Source organism: Mugil cephalus, chromosome 1, assembly GCF_022458985.1.
Source record: "Mugil cephalus isolate CIBA_MC_2020 chromosome 1, CIBA_Mcephalus_1.1, whole genome shotgun sequence".
NCBI classification, from domain to species: Eukaryota; Metazoa; Chordata; class Actinopteri; order Mugiliformes; family Mugilidae; genus Mugil; species Mugil cephalus.
The window spans coordinates 6,279,180-6,300,151 of record NC_061770.1 but is presented as its reverse complement, the minus strand read 5'-3'; the positions used below and the strand labels follow the sequence as shown (position 1 = coordinate 6,300,151).

Sequence of the window (20,972 nt, the reverse complement as noted above, 5' to 3'; positions counted from 1 at the left end):
ATTACAGCTCACCAAAGCCGACCCAGAGCGGCGCTTCCTATTACAGACCTTACTTTGTGTCCATTGTGTGGCTAAATGGGAAGAGAGAGAAGGAGGATGCGCACTATTTGCCGACGCGCAGTGACATTGTTCCAGAGTGCTCCACCATCAGGGCCATCTTTGGTCGTCCTCGCCGGTGACAGTGTGGACAGTATATTCCATTGGTCATTAATGCCTAATGGTTCATAAATAATATTTAGCTTTTGAATAGCCATTTAAAGCACTTTGGGCTGCGGAAGGCAAACGACATCCCGGTTTGTGGACTCTTTCCTCCAATACCCTTCATTTCTCAAGGCACAAAAAAGAGGGCGAGACGGGAGAGGCGGTGATACAACATGGATGAGGAATATGATGTGATCGTTCTGGGCACCGGACTCACAGTGAGTAGTCAAGCTTCATTTGGTTCATTTGCTCAGAAACAAAGCAGACCTATTATGTCAAAAATGAAGAGGGCTTATTTTTTTGGCCCTCTATCTTGTGATCCTCTATTCTAGCCCTGGAATGAAAGCCTCCTGCATCCCGGTGCGCGTGTAATGTCAGGAAATTAATAAGATAAAAGATTGAAGAAATGTCGTTAAATTACTCGTGCATCCCACGAAGGGGACAGTACTCCGGGAGTTATTTCATTCTCCAGCCTCACAGCCGGCTCAGTGTTGTGTTACACCCAGCAGCATCTTTTAGGCGTAACCCCACCACAGTGTGTCACGGTCCTCTTTGCATAGACAGGCCTGAGGTTGGCGCAGGCCTGAGCACGGGTTTATTTAATGACTGAGCCTTTCAGTGCTGCTGCTGTCGCCGCAGTTACTTTCACTTATGGTACCCAGTGCATAAGAAATACGCCTGGTACACTGTATGTAATCTTGTGTGCATATGCGTAAAATCCGACATTTTGGTAGTTTCTTAAATGGAGTCAAAATTCTTTTTGTCAGTACATTAAAAAAAAATATATTTTTATCTGATAAAAATCCATATTATGATAATATGATTATTATTGTTTTTGTGATTATTATTATTGTGGCGACAAGGGTGAAACGATCCAGTCACGCATGCGCATTCGTTCCTGCAGCTTCCCGTCAAAACCTCTAAACTGTCATGTACATTCAATTTCTAAAACCCCAATGCAACACGTTTGTTTTAAGATCTAAAAAAAAAAAATGGGGGATAGAAACATTGTCACATTGACACTTGTAAGTTTGTTAGTTGTCTTTCCCAATGATATAATCCTTCCTTTCATTTCATTCACTTGAGGTCATTTTATTAATTTTGCTATTTATGTTGTTTTATGCAGGAATGCATTCTGTCCGGAATCATGTCTGTGAATGGGAAGAAGGTTCTGCACATGGACAGGAACCCCTACTATGGTGGGGAGAGCTCTTCCATTACACCCCTTGAGGAGGTACACGGCCCCTGGGATCTATAAAACCAATCAATATATATTTTATGCCCCTCAGTATATCCCATTTTATCTCTGGTGCCATCTGCCACTGTTTCACTGTCTCCATTTTCCCTTGCTCTTTGTAATGCTGCAGTTTCTGTGAGATTTGATATAAGTGTTTCTCTGTTCCTGCAGCTGTATAAGCGCTTCACTCTCCCAGATAGCCCACCAGAGTCCATGGGCAGAGGGAGGGACTGGAACGTTGACCTCATCCCTAAGTTTCTCATGGCTAACGGTCAGTATCGTTTTACAAGCTAGGGATAAGGAAATTAATAACCACTGAACTTTCAAGACTTAAATAAACAAAAACAAAAAAAAGACTCTTCAAGTGATCAGATGTTGCATGTGTTTGTATTTGTGATGTCAGGTCAGCTGGTGAAGATGCTGCTATACACGGAGGTGACACGGTACCTCGACTTTAAAGTAGTTGAGGGAAGTTTTGTCTACAAAGGAGGAAAGATCTACAAGGTGCCGTCAACCGAGACTGAGGCACTAGCTTCAAGTAAGCTTCCTGAATACTTCCCTTGCTCTCTGTCTGGTATCAGTCGTAGTGATATTTCAACGTGAAACTCTTGCTTGAATTTTCCAGATCTGATGGGAATGTTTGAGAAGCGAAGGTTTCGGAAGTTTTTAGTCTTTGTGGCCAATTTCGACGAAAATGACCCCAAGACTTTTGAGGGCGTGGACCCCAAAACCACAACAATGAGGGACGTTTACAAGAAGTTTGACCTCGGCCAGGATGTCATTGACTTCACTGGCCATGCCCTGGCCCTCTACAGGACGGACGAGTAAGAGCAACGACTTAAAGTTGCAGTTGCTTGTGCTTACTGATCCATATCTGCTCCTATGAAGGTTAGAGATGGGCACCAATAAGATTTTGTTGATAAAGATACCATTATTGATTCTGCTTATTGATCCAATTATTTACTGATTCCCTTACCAATTCCTTGCGTGGCTTTTTGGTTTAGAAAAAATAGGTGTTTGTGGATTCAAGATTTGTTTCTAAACAAGAGATAAGAGCTTGTGTGAGTAAATAAATAGGAAACTGGTCACTGGATCCTCACTAGCACTGCTCTGCTGAAACTTAGCGTTAGCTGAACTTGTTGAACAGAGATTGTGGAACACATGGCACTCTTGGTATTTAATGCCATGCGCCATCATCAAATCCTTCAGCATGCTGGTGGTGAAATTACGGTGCTGCACAAGTTGTGTGTTGCGCTGTTACAGTCCCTTCTGGGGAAGTGAAGCAGTCTCAGTCTCTCCACCATAGCGTCTTGAGCATCGCATGAATGAATGACATGCTTCGACGTAAAGATTCGCCACAAAAAGAATCGATAAGGGGAATCGATAAGCATGAAGGCTAATGACATCGATGAACCAGTTCGAACAAGTTCTTTTAAAGAACCCGTTCTTGGTGCCCATCCCTAATGAAGATGAAATAAAGCATTCATTTATTTACTTATTACAAATATTTATGGAAACGAATGTCATCTGATTTCCTTCCCTTTTCCTCTTCACCTTCAGCTATCTTGATGTTCCCTGTTTGGATACGATCAATCGTATCAAACTCTACAGTGAATCGCTGGCACGATATGGAAAGAGCCCCTACCTCTACCCCCTGTATGGTCTGGGTGAGCTGCCTCAGGGATTTGCCAGGTATTTTAAATAAAGTTTGATGCCGATTATGATGGGCTCTTCACTCACTTCCAAAATATTAGGTACATTAGTGAAAACAAATGCAATTCTGTGTAACAGTCCTTCATGGCCATTGTAATGTTCTGTTTATATTGAACAGAAAAGTGTTGATTCAATGATCAATTCAATGATCGTTTCGGAGGATGTAGTTTGTTGTGCTTTTAATCTGGATTAAATTGAACACTTGAGTTTCTATTATGTAGCCACACCCACTGACTAAATACAGTGTAATTAAATAGCACTACAAACCACAGTCTTCAAAGTGAAAACACAGTTGAATCAACAGCTCTCTCTGTTATTTAAATAAATGATGAATAACAATGACATAGAATGGATAGATTTTTACCAGAGGGCAACCTCCAGGTCTGAATGACGAAACCCATGTGGAAGTGCAAAAAATTGCAGTTCATCTTGTGGCCACTTGAGACAAAAGAAATCAAATCCCCATAGACCCCCATGTTAAAAGGCCTAAAAAAAACATTTTGGTCTCAATAGTTTATTTCGCTCTTCATGACAACGGGAGGTGAATTTTTTTTTGGCATAATTAAAGTTGTTCGCGCTTTGAATGACAGGTGGTAGCAAAGAGTTGGGTGGGCAGGTCTCAACCCAGGCTGCTTTAGCTCCGCCCCAGCACGATCCCCATGTCCATATTTGAGTATCCGAGGGGGTTGGAATAAAGTGCAACCAACATGGCGACCATGGGCTCCACCTACGTTGGGCTTCTTTTTAGAGGTTCAGAATCCAATGGGTGAGGCTACGATGGGTTAGTCTATAGTATATACAGTCAGTGGTTTTCACTAGTGTGCCTAATAAACTGTTGACTGAGTGTACACTGAATTGACACTGACACTGACTCAAAACTAATCCATGGATTAAAAGGTCTTACTCATGTGCTGTCTTAGGTTGAGTGCAATCTACGGAGGAACCTACATGCTGAACAAACCAGTGGAAGAGATCGTGATGGAAGGAGGCCACGTGATCGGAGTCAAGTCTGAGGGCGAGGTACGGTTATGCTGAGGGGAGGATAGGAATTGTGTGTTGTATTGCGCATGTTGTATGTACATGACTAACTCATTCACTCACTCACTCACTGTAACGAAAAGCAGTTTCCCCCCGGGGTCAAAAGAGTAATTCTGATTCTGATTCTGATTTATTCCTGCTGCAGGTGGCTCGCTGCAAGCAGCTCATCTGCGACCCCAGTTACATCCCGGACCGTGTCCGTAAGGCTGGCCAGGTGATCCGTGTGATCTGCATCCTCAGCCACCCCATCAAAAACACTAATGACGCCAACTCCTGCCAGATCATCATTCCTCAGAATCAGGTCAACCGCAACTCAGGTGAGCACCATCGTAGAGGCTAAGGCAGAAATCACTGAACGGAAAACGGAACAATAACAATATCTATGAATATATGTGAAATATATATCAAGCATTATCAAATGTAACATGTCGGATTTCAAACCGTGCTGATATGCTGATATTAAGATTATTTTTATAAAGCAGATTGAGTAATATTTTGCCTATATTTCTACATCTCTTTCTACATCTACTTCCTTTCACAGAATGTGACAAATCGAAGTTGCATAATAAACTGGTAAACGGTAAAATAGCTTATCATTTAAAATAGGATTCTACTGTGAAATGTTGCACTAGTATTGTGTTAACTTTTAGCTTCTTCCAGCTCATTGTTTTGGTCACTTCTCTGAAGTGGTTTAGAACAGCATGCAGCTGGTTTATTTAGAAAAAAGTCACATCTTTCTTTCTGTTCGGCAAGAAAATGAATGTAGACAAATGCAATTACTAAAGCTAAAGAGACAGCATTTTCCTTCTAGAGTCATGGAAACAATAGTAAATAGTAAATATGTGACAGGTGCTCAGAAACATGATTCCAAATGAATGCTTCTTTGAACATGTCGCCTGAGTAAACAGGCTGTTGTTTACATGAATTTCAATGGTTGTGTTCACTGATAGACCATTAATAAACAGAATACAAATATCACATTTAACCACCTTAATCAGAACAGAACAGAACACGAATTACCATTCAGATGAAGAGGGGTGGTGTAGTTAGCAGCCAGTAATGATGCAAATACAAACTTGATTGGAGATCAGAGAATAAAAATCTCCAAAGGTGTGATGCTCAATAGTGGTCGGAAGCATTTTGCACTAATCAAAAAAGTTCTGTTCTGATTAATATATTGGTTCATGTAAATATCACAGATCATTTTATTTAGCATTTAAACAGGAACCCCTAATCAGAACAATTTAAATGGCGCTGAATTATTAGAAAGCTTGTTTCCACTGCCCACAAATAGCCAAAAGAAATCAGTCATGCAGTTTTAGGGTAACACTTGTTGAACTTTCTCCTCCTCTTAACCATTTTCTCTAGACATCTATGTGTGCATGATCTCCTATGCTCACAACGTGGCAGCCCAGGGGAAGTACATTGCTATCGTCAGCACCACAGTGGAAACCAGTGAGCCTGAGGCTGAGATCGAGCCGGCCCTCGAGCTGCTGGAGCCCATCGACCAAAAGTCAGTGCTGCATTTGCTTCTACTGATTTATCATTCAACGTATTGTAATTTAACGAAGCAGAAGAGCACTGGACAAAGTGTGCAGATGAGATGATGAAAAAATACAATGTTTGATCAAGTTTCTGTTTTTTTTGGTGACAGGTTTGTGGCTATCAGTGACCTTTATGAACCCACAGATGATGGCACTGAGAGTCAGGTAAGACTTTGTTTCAACAACAAGTGACTAAATGGAGCTTTTTGGTGAACCTTTATGGAGCCAATATGGCTGATATTTTTTAGTTCAGAGTGAAATATTCAGGCAGTTATTGGACTGATATCTATCTTTTATTTACATTTTCATTCAAAATTTTGTATATTTAAATTTTTGTATGTATAGTTTCTGTCCGTTTCCCTGCTGTGCTTTGAGCCATTGCACTGAAGGTTAACAAAGTGACAAATCACCTATTAACCTGACAAGCATGTCTTTGAACTGTGGGAGGAGCATCTGGAGAAAACTCCCTCCATATGGTACTTTGCATATGTCAGAGTGAACACACGGGTTAATTAACCTTATGACCAGTCGTTTTTCATGAGAGAATCACACATAGCCACTTACTGACATTAAATAATTTCATTTGTTGATTCTAGTTAGGCTTTATTTGTTTAGTTAGTCAACAGCTGCTAGGACAAAACATTTGGAAAGGCTTCCCTACTAATGGACACTTAGACAATTATGGTGCTTTTATCTTTTCTTGTGATCATTTTAAATATTGGTTGTGTATTGAATAACCTTCCTATTGTCTTATTGTTTCTAAACCACATAATTTGATATAAATGTGGTCTAGTGCCCATCAGTTCCAAAAAGAAGAGTACAATATAGAGTGGTTGAGAATTTGGCTATAAATGTTTATCAAAGAATTAGCTGACACATTTATTTTAGACTTTATAAATAGTCCAGCAGACCAGGTCAGTTTTCACCTGTGAGGACAACAGTTTCATGGTCAACTGGAAGAAAATTCGAGATGATTAATGAGAGTGATAAGTATGTGAGTTGAGTAGGCGGTCAATCCATGAGACCGGGACACATTGCGTGTACTGAAAGAACAAGTGGCTCAGACCATCTCCAAATGTGGTCTAAGCGAATGTGTCTGCAGTGAGTCTTGGGTGTGTTCATACAGGTGCTTTGAGCCGACCACTTCAGATCACCCAGGTCTGAACATGGCCTTAGCACCACTGGAGCCTAATAGCTAGTTTAGGCTTCTGCATCAGTTTGACGTCCCAGACCCTTACGCTGTAGCCTGGTCAGCCCCATCCCTAGAAATGGAACTATGCTTCACAGCAACACACAACACAAGAGCCGTGATGCCGTTTGGTAGTAGCATGCTTTCCACTTTAGTATTTCCAGCTGATTCTACATCTTCGCAATTTTTGAATCGAGGAAAAGTTAATTGAGGAGGTTCAGAGAGGTACAAAACATTTTTGTAACTCAACTTTGGCAACATTTCATGCCAAAGTGTCAGTCGCTGGGACGTCTGAAAGTGAAGCAGGAAGTAGAAACAAAAATGAACCTGACTGGCATAAAAAACACAGCGCCTACTAGTGTTCGGGCAACGTTGTTACAGAGTGAGTCAGACTGGCAGGGCACAAGTATAAATGTCTTTTACTGGCATTGTTTACGTGCATATGTTTCAGTGTAAAGGTAGGAGGCATAAACTCAGACTCTCAGTCTTCTTCTTGTATTTCTCCCAGGTCTTTGCCTCAAGGTCCTATGATGCCACCACCCACTTTGAGACCACTTGCAACGACATCAAGGACATCTACAAACGTATGACCGGGACCGACTTTGACTTTGAGAACATGAAACGCAAACAGAACGACGTGTTTGGGGAGGATGAGCAGTGAGCGGTAGAACGGGGGGCATCCGAGAGAGGGCGGGGCCGGGAAAGGAGGCGGAGGGGGCGGAAAGAGGGCTAAGAAGCGGCAGAGCCTGCGGTAGAGGGCTGGAGCTGCTTGAACAGTGCTTTAAAAACAATTGAGAGGGGCAGGGGAGGGGAGGGGGGGATTGCGCGGGCTCTGCCTGTCTTAAGCCAGTTAGCCTCCTTTTCCTCACGTCTCTCTCTCTCGACACACACAAACGCTCACAAACACACACATACACGCTTTTCAAATACTCACACTCCTTTTCTCTGTCACAGAAAAGCAGGGTTGATATGGTCTTTCATTCCATTGTAGAATTTACAGTATAATCATGTCTTAACTATTATCATTAGAGGTGGATTTATTACTTGTTGTTGGCAATTTCAGAGCATTTCATTCTTTCTGTAACGTCTTTCTCCTCATATCAGAGGTTAGGTGGAAGAGTCGAAGACTGACAGCACCGCAAGCTCTGACATGAGGGACCTGTAACGGCTTAGAGTAGAATCCTCTGGACATGCATGCATCTTTTACACACAGTAGTATTGTACATAGACTCAAACGACACTGCGGTATGAAGGCTGGACCATTCCACGCATCACTCCTGTCAACCCTGCTTTCACTTTTCTCTTACTTGGTCTTTTACCTGTGTTACTTCAATAGACGCCGCTCCTTTTGGCAAAATCTGTTGGTTGGGCAAAAAAAAAAAAAAAACAACAAACAAATGTGATGAAAAGTTACATATAAATGGGCTGTTCTGTCAACTGATAGTGCTCACTTTGCAATGCTGTTGTGTTCCCTGTGCTAGCAGGCAAGCTAACCAGTGACTATTAACTGTCCCCCCACCCCAACCTCTCTCCCCAAAAAAACAACCGTTCCTTTGTTTATCTCTGTCGTGTGTATGTCAGTTTTCAATTTGAAATAGTTTACGTTCTAACATTTTAAATTATTGAAGAGTTTTATTTCTATATATTCGGTGCACATTTCACTGGCTGAAGTTATGAAGTTTACAGAGCAGAGGTTGAAACTGTGGTCTTCAAGTTGGGAACAAAAAATACAAATAAAATAAAGGGAACGTCGGGAGCAGAAGGGGCTCGGAGAGGATTATGATCTGGAAGGAGTGATGAAGAAGGATGAGATGTGAGGAAGTGTGCTTTGGGTAGAAGAATGTATGCAGGGAATGTTGTGGATTGGACTTTTAGAAAGTTTCACTTTTGAGTGAAGAGAGCGGAGACTGAAATTTTGGCTCATAGTGAACGCACCAGATTGTGTCTTGGTTGTTTCAACCTTTGTGTTTGTCATTGAGATAAATCATTCCCCTTAGGACAAAATCCGTAGGTGTGTGAGAGAAGGAAAAGCTGGATACACTCCCACCATTTAAAAAAAAACAACAACTTTGTAGCATTGCAAAAGGGTGAAGCCACAGTTACAAAGTGCCGCCTGGTGAGTACAAACCGAGATGCTTTTATTTGGTTGTAGCCTTAACTTGGGGTCTGACTCTAATGTTCGGGCCCTTTCAGAATAAATTGACTGCTTTGTTTTAACGAACAGGCAGTCGCAGGTCAGTCTTGTGCCAAAACTGGTGTTTCTGTTATTGGCAAAGCTCACTGACAACATCTAAAGTTCACATTGATGGCGTATGTAGCCCTGCAGAGCTGACTGAGTACTATAGAAGGGATATCGTTTCCTACTGTATCAGGAGTGTTACCGTACACCTGAGCGTTTCTCATATCGCAGCAGTGCACACTTAGAACCAGATTGATCTGCGGCTTGGCTTGTTACACACCCAAAAACAAACAGATCGTTACCTTTGAAGAGCCGAAGCAGTTGCATTTATCCACCACAACCAATCTCTTAACTCTAAACAAGGTTAGGCTTGGGGTGCTGATGTGTCTTATGCTCTATTTATTTGAATTTTGCTGACGTATTGTGGAAAGGTTCACGTCAAATGCTGAATATGCTATGCTATTAGTTCATGTTCTGAGGAAAAAAAAAAGTGATGCACACAGAAAATGATTTGTTTTTGTTTGTTATTTGCCGTGTCATGTTTACCTTATTTAGTGATCATTCCAGTGGTGCATCACGATTTAAGATGATTATTCGCATTCCTAAGAAACAGGTTTTGATGGAAGGAAAAACAGCGACGGTCGGCCACAGACAGCTGTGTACTCTCACACACTCTCACACTGTACATCATGCAACATCGTGTGGTCTTCATCCTGGAAACATGTTATCTGATAAAACTGGAAAACTGCTCCTTGAACATAACTCTATTTGAAGCTCATTGTACCCCACTACCCTTTCTCGGCATCTGATACTGTCCCCTTTCTTTAATTTATTGAAAACAAAAGCCTCGTGTGTGGTTGTACTGTTTTAATTTCCATCCAGTATGGCCTTTAAAAACCTCCATTCACAATATCCTTTGAAATCGACAAAAAGAAATAGTTCAGGCTGAGTAGTAGAAAACTTACTGTCCTTGTTTGATCACTAGTACGTGAACAATGCCTAATGTCTTGTGTAACAAATAAAATGAATTAAACTATGAATGAAATGATAGAAAAATAAAAAGCACATGGCAAACCTGGATCTGGATTTTGTTTCTCAAGATGCAGCTGTGACACTGCACCGAGGTGAGTAACGTTTGTCTATACATACATACATTAATATTTTATATACACTTGTACTAAAAAAATACAACTTACTGAACAATGATAATTACAAATGGGTCTCAAAGAGAAAAAGAATAATCACTCCATGTGGAAATTAAAGGATAATCTGAATAATAACTTGTGAGCTGAGTTTGTGTGGAAGACGTTTTGGAGCAAGCGCAAACTGCTGCAGCACAAATGGACATTTTGTAGTTGCCATGCGACAGAGAGAACATCGCGTCTCCAGAACACAGAGATTGAATTCAGTTCAAATTCAGTGATGGAGAAGGCACAAAGACTCCATTCAGACATTCACCGTATTCGTGCGACCGTAAATCCTCATTGCGACTTTATTTTTCGCTGCAGTCTGTCACACCCTCTTCTCCTGTTTTGCAACCACACCTGCGCTCCTTACAGAACCTCTTTGAGCGACTAGCAACATGTCATTTCAGTCCAGTGAACTCCCAGTTTTCCTTTGTGTGATATCCATGCCATGATGTCTGCTGTGATCTGAGCCGTGCAGCGGAGAGACGCCGAGGTCGAGCTGACTCGGCTAGAATTACACATGATTCACCACGTAGCTCTCGTATGAATGACCCAGTAGTCTCTTTATCTCTGCCTTTGACACCACCCAGCACTTGCCTGTGTGGCGTTTTCTCACCGAGTCTTTCAGCGTCTTGTCTTGCAAGGTGACTGGCATGTGCTCTGATCCCCACCTCAGGATCCCCCTGGCCAATATCTCCTCCCGGTTGGCTCGGTGAGCACCTCCATCCAGATGGTCTTTTACCACTGTCACACTTATGTCAGCATGCTGAAACTGGCCTGCAGGCAGATGAAGGACATTAGAAACTACATTTAAGGACTATAATTAAGAACATTTACTGTTTGATTTTTGTAACTACTTTTAACACCTACAGATTTAATTGTTGGGTTTCTACAAGTTTAAGTCCACTTAAAATACATTGAGGAGTTTTTTTTATTTCTGATGTTTTGCACTATAGGTCACCTGTACACTAGTATTTGGACCAAAATGACAAAAAAAAGTTAAAAATCTAAAAATATTTGTTGTCAACCCTCCCCATGTCTCTCTTTTCTCAGTTGCTGGAATGTTTATTGTTGTTTCTTTTTACAGTAATGTGGAATTCATCTGCACTTTGCCAGCTGTTTCATGGATGTTAAAGACAATACAGTTAAACATCAAACTAGCTAATTGTATATTCAGTGATTCAGTGATTTTCCTTTGTTAGGATTTTGAGATTTTTATTATATTACAGTACCAAACAAAGGATCTGAGCAGCGTAGTGTTAAAAGCTGCACATACATACCCAGTAAGCCTTGGGTTGAGGCAGAAAGCCCTCGTCCATCTGTGATGTAAAAGCCCAGGTGAGCCATCTGGAGGTAGCTCGGGTGTTTATAGCGGTGGAATAGGACCAGGAACTGCACGCCCTTGGTCAGCTTGATCCAGCAGCTCCAATGGTTGTCCAGGGTGACCGTCACACCCTGCCTTGTCACCGATCCCTGCTGATTGATGGGAAGGGTATCCCGTCCTTCCCCTTCCACCACCACAGCGTCCAATGACAGCGTGATCATAATGTCGCCAGAGCTGGCTGAGGAGATGGTGAGCTGGTCAAAGTAGGTTCTTGGTCGGTCCTCTACACCGGGCTTGGAGGGGGCCCCCATTAGATGGCCATCCACAATGATCCCTAGAAAAGGACATTTGTTAATACATCTAGAAGACATGTTAGACCAGAATTATTAATGCCCTTCACACCTCTTTCTGGGTCCTCCAGCAGCCTGAGAACATCATCAGCCCTGCCGTCGACTGTGAAACACAGGTTCTCATGCAGCTTTGGGAGTTGAACCACAAAATGAGGATCTCCATCAACTACAATATGATTGAGAAAAAATACACCCTGAGTACATAGACTACTTAAAGGATGGTGTAATTACAAGCAAGTAAATAAAAGATGTCTCGACCTGAAGAGGAGAAGACCCTGATGGTGCTCATTCTGGATGGCGGTTCTAAAAGCACAAGACATTCAACTAAAGGACAGTCCTCCTCACTCCCAAGCACTGAAACCAATGACAGGACTATACGTGTGTAGCAAGCAGCATCTCTATAATAAATGTATTTAAGGTCAAGCACTCTTTAAATACTTACCAAACGACCCAGTGTCAGCAGTATCGTCCCCTGAAAATGAAGCAGACATGTACATGACGTGAAACTGAAAAAGTACCCAGACGACAGAATAACCTCTGATAAACACTGAAAACTCACAGGCATCAAAGCTGAGGTCGTAGTCGTAGTCATAGGTTGCATCGTAGTCTGTTATATAGAAACCATCAATGAGAAAGTAAGCTACTTGCCAAGAGATTTTGATTTAAAAAGGAAAAAAACAGGAAATTATTAATCAATACTCACCTTTCACAAGATCAATATCTGTCCGATAGAAACACATATATGCAAGATTATGTCAGGTTATAACAGATAGCTGCCAGAGTACACGGACAAATTTAAACAGTAGCAGGAAAAAAGTGCATCATAGTGCCTACAAAAGTAGCTGTCAAATAATTTGGCATCAAATATCAATAAACATAAACAGTTCAGATGTATGAAAGCATTTCAGTCTGATTCCTTTGCCTGAGGGTTTAATTTAAAGACAGATCTGCTTTAAAGAACTGTACCAGCCATATGCACACAGAAGTAGTTTGCTGTAGTGAAATTCTCATGCACTTATATCAATGTGTACTAGATAATATGCAACATGCAAAGTGCAGATAAAACTGATTTTTGGTTTTGGAAAGAAATTCAGTTTTACCTTTTCTCTGAATCTGAATGGAAGTAGAGACATCTAGTGGAGAAACAGCAAACATCCAGTAAGGAATAACAGTCTGCAGTCTTAACATTCAGCTTGTAAGTCTCAGGCTTTGTATTTGATTCTGATTGTCCTAAAGGAGAATAAAATCTATATTTTACCCAGGAGTCCTGCTGCTTCCCAGACCCGAGGCCCATCTGTGACCCCGGGCATGGGAGCGAAGGTAGCTGACAGCAGGGTGGCGATGTTCTGGTCCATGTCAGTGTCCGAGTTTGAGTTGTTGACGTCTACTGCTGGAGCCGGGGCTGGAGTGGGAGAGGTGGGCGTAGGAGATGGCTCAGGCAAGGCGGTAGTGATTTCAGGCTTGTCCGGAGCAGATGTGGTGCTGTTCTCTGCCTCTGTGGACGGGCCGGTCCCTTTAACAGGAGGCTGAGGTGTTGTCACTGCGGCGTGCTGTTGGGTGAGGGGTTTCCCGGGTAGGGGTGCAGGGTCAGTTCTGAGTGGCCGTGAGGTACTGGGGGTGAATGTGAGCACTGTGGTGGCTGGTGGAGGGGTGGTGGTTTTCACGGTGCTATGCGGGTGAGTGGAGACTTTTCCAGGTGAAGGAGGCAGTGCTGTTTTTAGAGCATTAAGCGGAGAGGTGGATATCTTCCCAGCTGGAGGGGGAGCGGCAGTTTTCAGATCATTTTGGGAAGGACTGGGCTTTTTACCAGATAACGGCGTCGGGGGAGTTTTGGCAGGGCTGGGAATTGCAGTTGTAGTTGCTTTCTTGGATGGCAAAACTACTGGTTTTGCCAAGGGGGTCGACGACGAGTTCTTTTTAGGTTGTAAGGTATTTGGAGGTGGCTGAGGCAGACTGGGTTTTGGTTTGTTAGGCTTTGAGTTGAATGGTGAGCTGGGCTTCTTCACAGCACCAGCAGCTGATTTTTTGGTAGTGGCAGTAGGTGTTGCTGTTGTAGTTATAGTGGCAGCGGTGGTGGATTTCACAGTGGTTGGAGTTGCTTCATCTGCATCTGGCTTAACTACGACTAAAGAAGTGACTGGTGTTACGAAGTTATACTTGAGCGAGAGGTTGGTGGCTTTTTCTGCCAGTAACCTCTGAGCTGCAGGGTCTGTTGCATTCAGTTTGGCCAGTAGCAGCTCTTTAATGGTGAAATATGCCCAGAGACGATGCACAAAGCTGGAGATTCCATCTAAACCTCCTGAACAGTCCAGTGAATCTGCACACGCATTACCTTTTGCATGGGAAATTGGAACATCACTCTCCAACTTCACACGCTGCTTTGAATCTGTTGCAGACACAGAGACCTTTAAATCTCTGACCCCTGGTTTAACCCTCCCAGACACAACCAACTCAGACCCTTGGAAGTAATTTGGGAACAGGGAGCGGGTGATGTCAAAAGCCTGATCGTCCAAGTACAACAGCTGGATGTCTGAAAGCAAAGGGCTGGCTACTTCGTCATAGAAGCCCTTCAGCTGCAAGGCTGCATCTGCATCCTCATACACCATCCTGGCTACACCTCGGTTATCCAGAGCCAGGCGTTTGAGCAGAAGGAAGTCTGCATCATCTCCAAAGGCAAGGCCAAAAAGAGAGGCTGAGCCCAAAGCCTTCTTGGCATTATTGAGGATGGTGTCACCAGATGTTACTCCAATAGTTGCTTCCCCATCAGTAAGGAAAATGACCAGAGGGACACGGTGAGATGAGAGGCGACTGGAAGAACCAGAGGGTGGAGGGTTGACAAGCTGGGCAGCTGAAAGCAGAGCTGCATTGATATTGGTCCCTGATGCAAGAGAGGAGAGCAAGAGAGACAATCAGCATTGAAGGCACACAGATAAATAAGATTAAGATGCTTAAATCTGAGTTCAATATCAGATTTTGACTCACATCCTTCGGCAATTATCCTCTTCACAAATTCTTTGGCATCTCGTACGTTCTGCCGAGTTGCTCGCACCGTTCTGCCTTTCTTCCAGGTGTGAACCTTGTCTGAGAAGGTTATGATGTTGAAGTGGTCTCCCTCTCTGAGGTCCCCGAGGATGGTGGTCATGGCCTGCTTGGTCTACTGACAGAAATGATTAGAATTATATTTTAGCAAGTTTTCTCAAGCTCCAGGGCTCCATGAGCTTTGTCCACTTTACCTGCTTTATCTTGGTGCCTATCATTGAACCACTGACATCAATGACAAATATAACATCCTTTGGAACCACAGGAAGCCCTCTGGGTGCAAAGTAGTGCACGAAGTAGCCATCATACACCTGACACGGAGTGAGAAGAGATACGGTTGAAGATTTGTGACAAACACTGTGTGTGCATGACAAGCTAGCGATGAAGAGATGCTGCTGACCTGGACGTCACCCATAAGGTCTCTGAGGTCTACATCATACTGAATGATGAAGTCAGCGTTAAGACCCTTGGGGGAGATGCTGCTCTGCTGCTGTAGAGTTGGACTGTAGTGAACACGAGCACAGCTACCGCTTTGGTCAACATGAGTGGAGGCAGGAGCTTCTGTATTTCCTGTAGGAAGTAAGTACATGGTTGCTTGTACCCTAGAGAACTGTCGAGGCAAAATGTCCCAAGTTAACAAGAACTGCCAAACAGCACCTCCAAAAGTCAATAGTAGTAGTACTAGTGCTCCACTGCATTGAGTCAGATATTGAACCTTTTCCTCATCAGGTCTGTTGCAGATTCATCAGATATAAACTTTAATGTGTTATGTACACGGTTTATGTACAAGAGGAGTGATGACAGAAAACAGGGGCAGGCTAGCTTCATTCACATGTTAACAGTCTTTATGCTATGTTAACCAACATTTCTAAAACATACTGAGCTGTTGTAATTCATCCAATAGCTGTCTGTTCATCTCTTGAGATTTCAGAAGCTTTACAAACATTTCTTTACAACAACCACTTCCACTTTGAAGGTTGCACAGATCAGCTCGATTACCCTGTCAGAATTTACCTTGAGCTGCGTTGGAGAGCAGCCGGCTGGTCTTGAGAGGAAGGACCTTAATAAAACTAAGGCCTGTCCTCTCTGTTATACAAACATCCAACGAGAGGTTCTGCACAAGCTGTCCAGGCCTCAGGCCCAAACTGAGCTCGTAGCGGCCGAGTCGACGAGGTAACAGCTCCTCGTAGGACAGGAAGAAGGACATCCGAGCTCCTGACGGCACACTGACCGCCACGCGAAACTTCTCAATTTCCCTCTCTCTGCAGCACCACAAAGTAAAAGAGAAAAAATGTCAGTCTAATGTTAAAACGCTGCTGTTAAAGGCGTGACACTGAAAATGAAACAAGCGCGCAAGAAGCATTTTTTCCTTGAACTGACTTGGTAGCGACAAGCCCGGCTGTTTTTCCTTGCTTCTTAGCAGCGTCGTAAATTTTCCTGGCAGCAGCTCTTTCCTTCACCTGGGCCACGTACACCTTGCCATTGGAGGTGCTGATGGGACAGAGGAGAGAGGACGAAGAAACAGCTCTCTGTATGACTCACAGTAGCCAGATTATGTTACAGTGCGTTGATTTACTTATTTTAATCCTTGTTTTTCCAGCGCAATCACAAAGCTTCTACACAAACAGCCGCCATGCCTGTTTGCAGATGTGAAGGGGAGCTGGGGGGGTCACAAACAGGGCGAGTGGAAAAGAGTAATTTCCTTCTAAAAACAGCATTGATGAAGAGAGATCTTGCAGACAGATGACACTCCAGGGGAGTCATCCCCACCAAAACCAGCACTCAGAAATGGGCTCCAGTTCACACAGCGCACTTCCACTTGGACTCCGGTGACGTGACGAGGTGCTAAATTAAGGTCAAGTGTTTTGAACAAATATATCTAAGCAGAAAAAAACATCAAGGGCTAACTAAAATAAACCCACTGGCTTGAAGCGGGTCTTGTTTGAGACATAGAGCAGAATGGCAGGAGAGAGCGGAGTGGAAAATGGAGGCGCTTGTATTTATATGTGTGGTTGGCTGAGAGGGGTAAAGGAACGGCTGTACACCAGTGACCCGCACACAGAACACACAGTTCTCAGTTTCACATACAGAAATGCCCAAGTACTAAGTATGCCACACATTTTCTCTGGGTATTAGGTGAAAGGTAGCAGCTTCTTGGTGTGTGGAAGAAGAGAAATGTGACAGATTACGATTATAAAAAAATAAATAAAACACATACAGTGGATGCAGGCGTGTGTGTGTGTGTGTGTGTGTGTGTGTGTGTGTGTGTGTGTGTGTGTGTGTGCGTGTGTGTGTGCGTCTGAACTGGCAGAGTGCCTTAGTAAACTGTGTGGGGGAAGAAAATGGGGACTGGGCATACTCCTGTCATTTTCTCTATTAACTTTCTGACTTCCATTCACAAAGCCTGGTATTCATCTAGCCTCAGGTTCCCCCTCCTCCTGAACTGCTTCCGCTCCCAAATCCAGCTCCGGGCTTGCTGTTGGCCTGCAATGTTGACTTATTTGTTTTGTTTATATTTAGCGCATTTAAAGGAGAGTGGTTTCCAGACATTTTCGTAATCAAATTATGCATCTCCTCCTCTTCCTCTTCCACCTCCTCCTCGTGTCGTTACCCTTTTTCTTAAATAATTTATTTCTGGATTCTGCCCATCAGTAAAACCGTGGTTTTGCTCTTTTTACATTCTCAATATGTAGCAGGAAAATACTATTTCTACAGGAAAGAATTAGCGTTTCAAAGCCAACTTCAGGAGTTCTAACTCTAAGACAGTCTCAGTGCTGATAATAGACAGAGACTTGATGATATTGGACTGTCTTACATGGTGAAGTTGGAGATGAAGGCAGAGGAGGGCAGGTCAACCTCGAAGGCGGCCTCCTTGATGATGGGGAGCTGGTTCCACACTGAGCTCTGGACTGTGGTAACAGCATAGCGGGACACCACTGAACACTTCACATGGTAGTCTGTCACCTTCAGCTAGTGACATAACAAATACACGTACAGGAGATCCTTAAAACACCAGAGCAGAGCAAGACTTTATTCTGAAAACAGAGGGAAGATGAAAGCCATCATGAACAAGACCTCTCCCTTTCCTCTTTGAGGCGAGGCAGCTCAGGAGCTCGTTCAGCTGCAGCCTCAAAGCGTTCAGGAGGATGTTACTTATCACAAATTGTCAGGCCTCACAACGGCACATCTCCCACTGACGCTAGCCTCAATTGTAACTTGAAAACAGATTCTGTCATCTGTTATGACATCCTCACATATGAGCTGTTCAAACAGACGTCTGTGAAGGTTCTCAGTCATCCAGGTCATGGTAATCCAAAAGGCTACAAGTCCAGTTGCCTTTATTCAACATCTTTTGGATTGTTCAAACTGACGTGATTGATCATAAATTAACAGGGAAACAACATATTGATTATATTAACGGAAAAATATGTAAGTCAGTAGCAATCCTGTATAAATGTAGAGATGTATTGAATTATAAAGCATTACATTTAATTCATTGTTCATTAATACTACCTTACAGGTCATGCTGCATAGACTTGTGGGGATCAACCCATAAAACAATTATAAATTCAATAGTCCTACTGCAAAAGAGAGCCATACGTATCATCAATAAAACGGATTATTATGTTCACACAAATTCATTGTTTCTAAATTCTCATGTTATGAAACGATTTATTCTATTATAAAATAATGCAAATAATGTTTAGAGCAAAATCAAAATCAGTCCCGGATCCCATACAAAAGTTCTTTTTAATGTGGGAGAGCAACTATGATCTGAGAGATTATTGCAAATTTGTTGTATGAATAGCAAAAAAAAAAAAAAAGGCATTAAAACAAGATGTATTTCTGTAACTGAGTTAAATTTTGGAATGATGGAAGTATAAATTTAAAAATGTGCAACTGATTTGTTTATAAAATGATGGTTTGTGAAGCTATTTTTGAGATCTACAAGTGTGACTTATTTATTTATTTATTTATTTGATAGGTAGCTTAAATAGTTTAGAGTCTAGGTTGGGCATTGATAAGCATTCTTTGCTTCAGTCTGAGCCTCTTAACTCACTTTACATGTCCATACTGATATGTATTTATTGTAATGTGACTGAATAAAATACTACTACTACAAGTGTTGTCTTGCTATGTCACCCTGACTTTTGGAGGCACAGCTTCTCCTCCCCTCTCCTCTCCCACCTTAAACCATCCTGAGTTGCAGTGAAAAACAAATGATAAACCACATAAAGAACAGGTTTTTCTTATTCCCTCCTCATGTCACAAAGCGGTTCCCTGCATGTTGTCCCTGCCCTCCTCTTGTTTGCTTGGGGAACGCTGGCGCCTGCTGAGACCAAAGTGGTCAGCGCTGGCCACATAAGTGCAGTATGAGGCGACAGGCAGGAGCAAGGCGACCACATCAGGCCTCCTACTCGCTGGTATTTATGAAAGCTGTGGTTTGTGCAAAACAGGCAGAATTACTGTACGTTGTCAGGGACTGACTTCACAGTTGACACTGGTGCAAACTGAGGGGGAAGCCACAGTGGAGCTACTGAAGATGAGGTTGTTAAACTGTTTGTGAAGCTTGCTCTACTTTGTATGGAAGCAGCACAGGGGGTAGATCCACAGTTATTATTTATGAAGTGGTCAGTCGGCTTTCTGCTATCACAAGGAAATGGCTTCAAATAGTTTAAGCTACTGTTTTCTGTTTCAAAAAGAGCTCCAGTCCTATGTTATTTAAAAAAAAAGATGAACAATGCAGCACAAATATGTGAACGACACAAACTCACCACTGGTTTTGTTGCTTTGCTTTGGCGTTTTACTCTCTGCAAAAGAAACAAGGCAGCAGGTCAAAATTGAAGGAAATTGCACAATTTCTTAGAGCCATAGTTTTGTTTTATAATGTCCACTATTAGGATGTGCCAGGGTTGGGTCAAGATCTTGTGTCAAAATAGCCTGAATCAAAGTCATTCATGAATGGAGGGGAAGTGCAACTGGAAATAAATGCTTTCACTGTACACACGGCCGGCGAGGGCTGCACGGTCTGGTCTCAAATGGTAATTTTGCGCACAAGTCATTGCTGTGTCAATACATTACCAAACATCCTGCGCATTGGAGGGACTTTAACATAAACAAATAACTTTAAGAGTGGAAATTCCTCAAAGGAAAACGTAAGAATAAATAAGTCTGCCTGCGCGAGACACTGCAAACTCATGGGGCACATGGACTAAGTTACAGTAAGATGAAATCATTTTAAAATGTCAGGTATTTACATATATAAGTTAAAGTTAAAGCTTCTCATCCAGAAAGTTGCATGAATTAAATATTTATTTATTTATTTATTTATTTATTTTCTCTCACCTGTAGATGGATATCTGTGCCGAGGTGCGCCTCATACTCCGAAGATAATCCCTCTTGCAAACACAAAGTGAAGAAAACCAGAACGCACTGACTTCTTAAAAACATCGTGCCCATGATCAGTTTGGGTTTTGAGAGTAGAAAATCGTCCAGTGGTATCACGTTGGATGACTGTAGCCAACAACGCACACACCTCACATCTTACACAAGTTACTAGCAAGGGTCCGTCTTTCTCCCCTCCCTCACCTCACCTCAGTCTAAAAGGCTCCACTGCGGCGATAGCGGGTTAAATAATCAACGAATCATCCGCCAGGTGTTGTGAAACAAACTAACAAATAACAACACGGAGTTCAGTCAGAAAGTTGTTTCCTGGTTGAAGTATAAGGATGTGGAAGAAAGCAGCTGCCAGTTTGCGTCCATGCGTACTGGAAACTTCGCCCACTGCGGCACCGAGCTCCATGAGAAATGAGGGACTATTAACCCCTGCTCGACTATTTGTGGAAAATATTCAAACACACCTCCTCCTCCGCTGTCCTGTAGGAGGGCTCTTAAACCTGAACTTGTTGTTCTTTTCGTCTCTTTCTTTGGTAAAAAATACTCCCAAAATGCGCTCTTTCATCAATTAAGA

General features: G+C 42.7%; 2 protein-coding genes across 3 annotated transcripts; one reads left to right on the top strand and one right to left on the bottom strand.

The window, feature by feature from the left end:
- The first annotated feature begins 120 nt into the window (after positions 1-120).
- gdi1 (GDP dissociation inhibitor 1) lies at positions 121-10,179 on the top strand. Its single transcript, XM_047570356.1, has 11 exons — positions 121-419; positions 1,328-1,435; positions 1,610-1,709; positions 1,842-1,976; positions 2,064-2,262; positions 2,999-3,130; positions 4,072-4,171; positions 4,335-4,506; positions 5,558-5,702; positions 5,844-5,898; positions 7,431-10,179. Exons 1-11 carry the CDS (start codon positions 375-377, stop codon positions 7,581-7,583), a joined length of 1,344 nt encoding a protein of 447 aa, XP_047426312.1. The 5' UTR covers positions 121-374; the 3' UTR covers positions 7,584-10,179.
- Positions 8,287-20,930, bottom strand: itih6 (inter-alpha-trypsin inhibitor heavy chain family member 6). Of its 2 annotated transcripts, none has more exons than XM_047570310.1 (17): positions 20,348-20,930; positions 19,777-19,812; positions 17,817-17,971; positions 16,382-16,492; positions 16,016-16,263; positions 15,402-15,571; positions 15,196-15,312; positions 14,945-15,116; positions 13,221-14,840; positions 13,063-13,095; positions 12,666-12,683; positions 12,522-12,569; positions 12,405-12,434; positions 12,221-12,316; positions 12,015-12,128; positions 11,569-11,946; positions 8,287-11,065 (listed from the first exon to the last, which is right to left on the bottom strand). In XM_047570310.1, exons 1-17 carry the CDS (start codon positions 20,459-20,461, stop codon positions 10,803-10,805), a joined length of 3,723 nt encoding a protein of 1,240 aa, XP_047426266.1. In that variant the 5' UTR covers positions 20,462-20,930; the 3' UTR covers positions 8,287-10,802. The 2 variants fall into 2 exon arrangements, with proteins under 2 accessions (XP_047426266.1, XP_047426276.1); XM_047570320.1 differs by having other exon boundaries at positions 12,221-12,265.
- Positions 20,931-20,972: the final 42 nt, after the last annotated feature.

Coding starts and splice junctions, on each gene's coding strand:
- itih6 (XM_047570310.1), bottom strand. CDS start 20,461: ATGGGCACGATGTTTTTAAGAAGTCAGTGCGTTCTGGTTTTCTTCACT. Junction 15,313..15,401: donor ACCTTATGGGTGACGTCCAG/GTCAGCAGCATC, acceptor ACTCCGTGTCAG/GTGTATGATGGCTACTTCGT. Junction 12,129..12,220: donor CAGGGTCTTCTCCTCTTCAG/GTCGAGACATCT, acceptor ATCATATTGTAG/TTGATGGAGATCCTCATTTT.
- gdi1 (XM_047570356.1), top strand. CDS start 375: ATGGATGAGGAATATGATGTGATCGTTCTGGGCACCGGACTCACA. Junction 5,703..5,843: donor CTGGAGCCCATCGACCAAAA/GTCAGTGCTGCA, acceptor TTTTGGTGACAG/GTTTGTGGCTATCAGTGACC. Junction 5,899..7,430: donor ATGATGGCACTGAGAGTCAG/GTAAGACTTTGT, acceptor TATTTCTCCCAG/GTCTTTGCCTCAAGGTCCTA.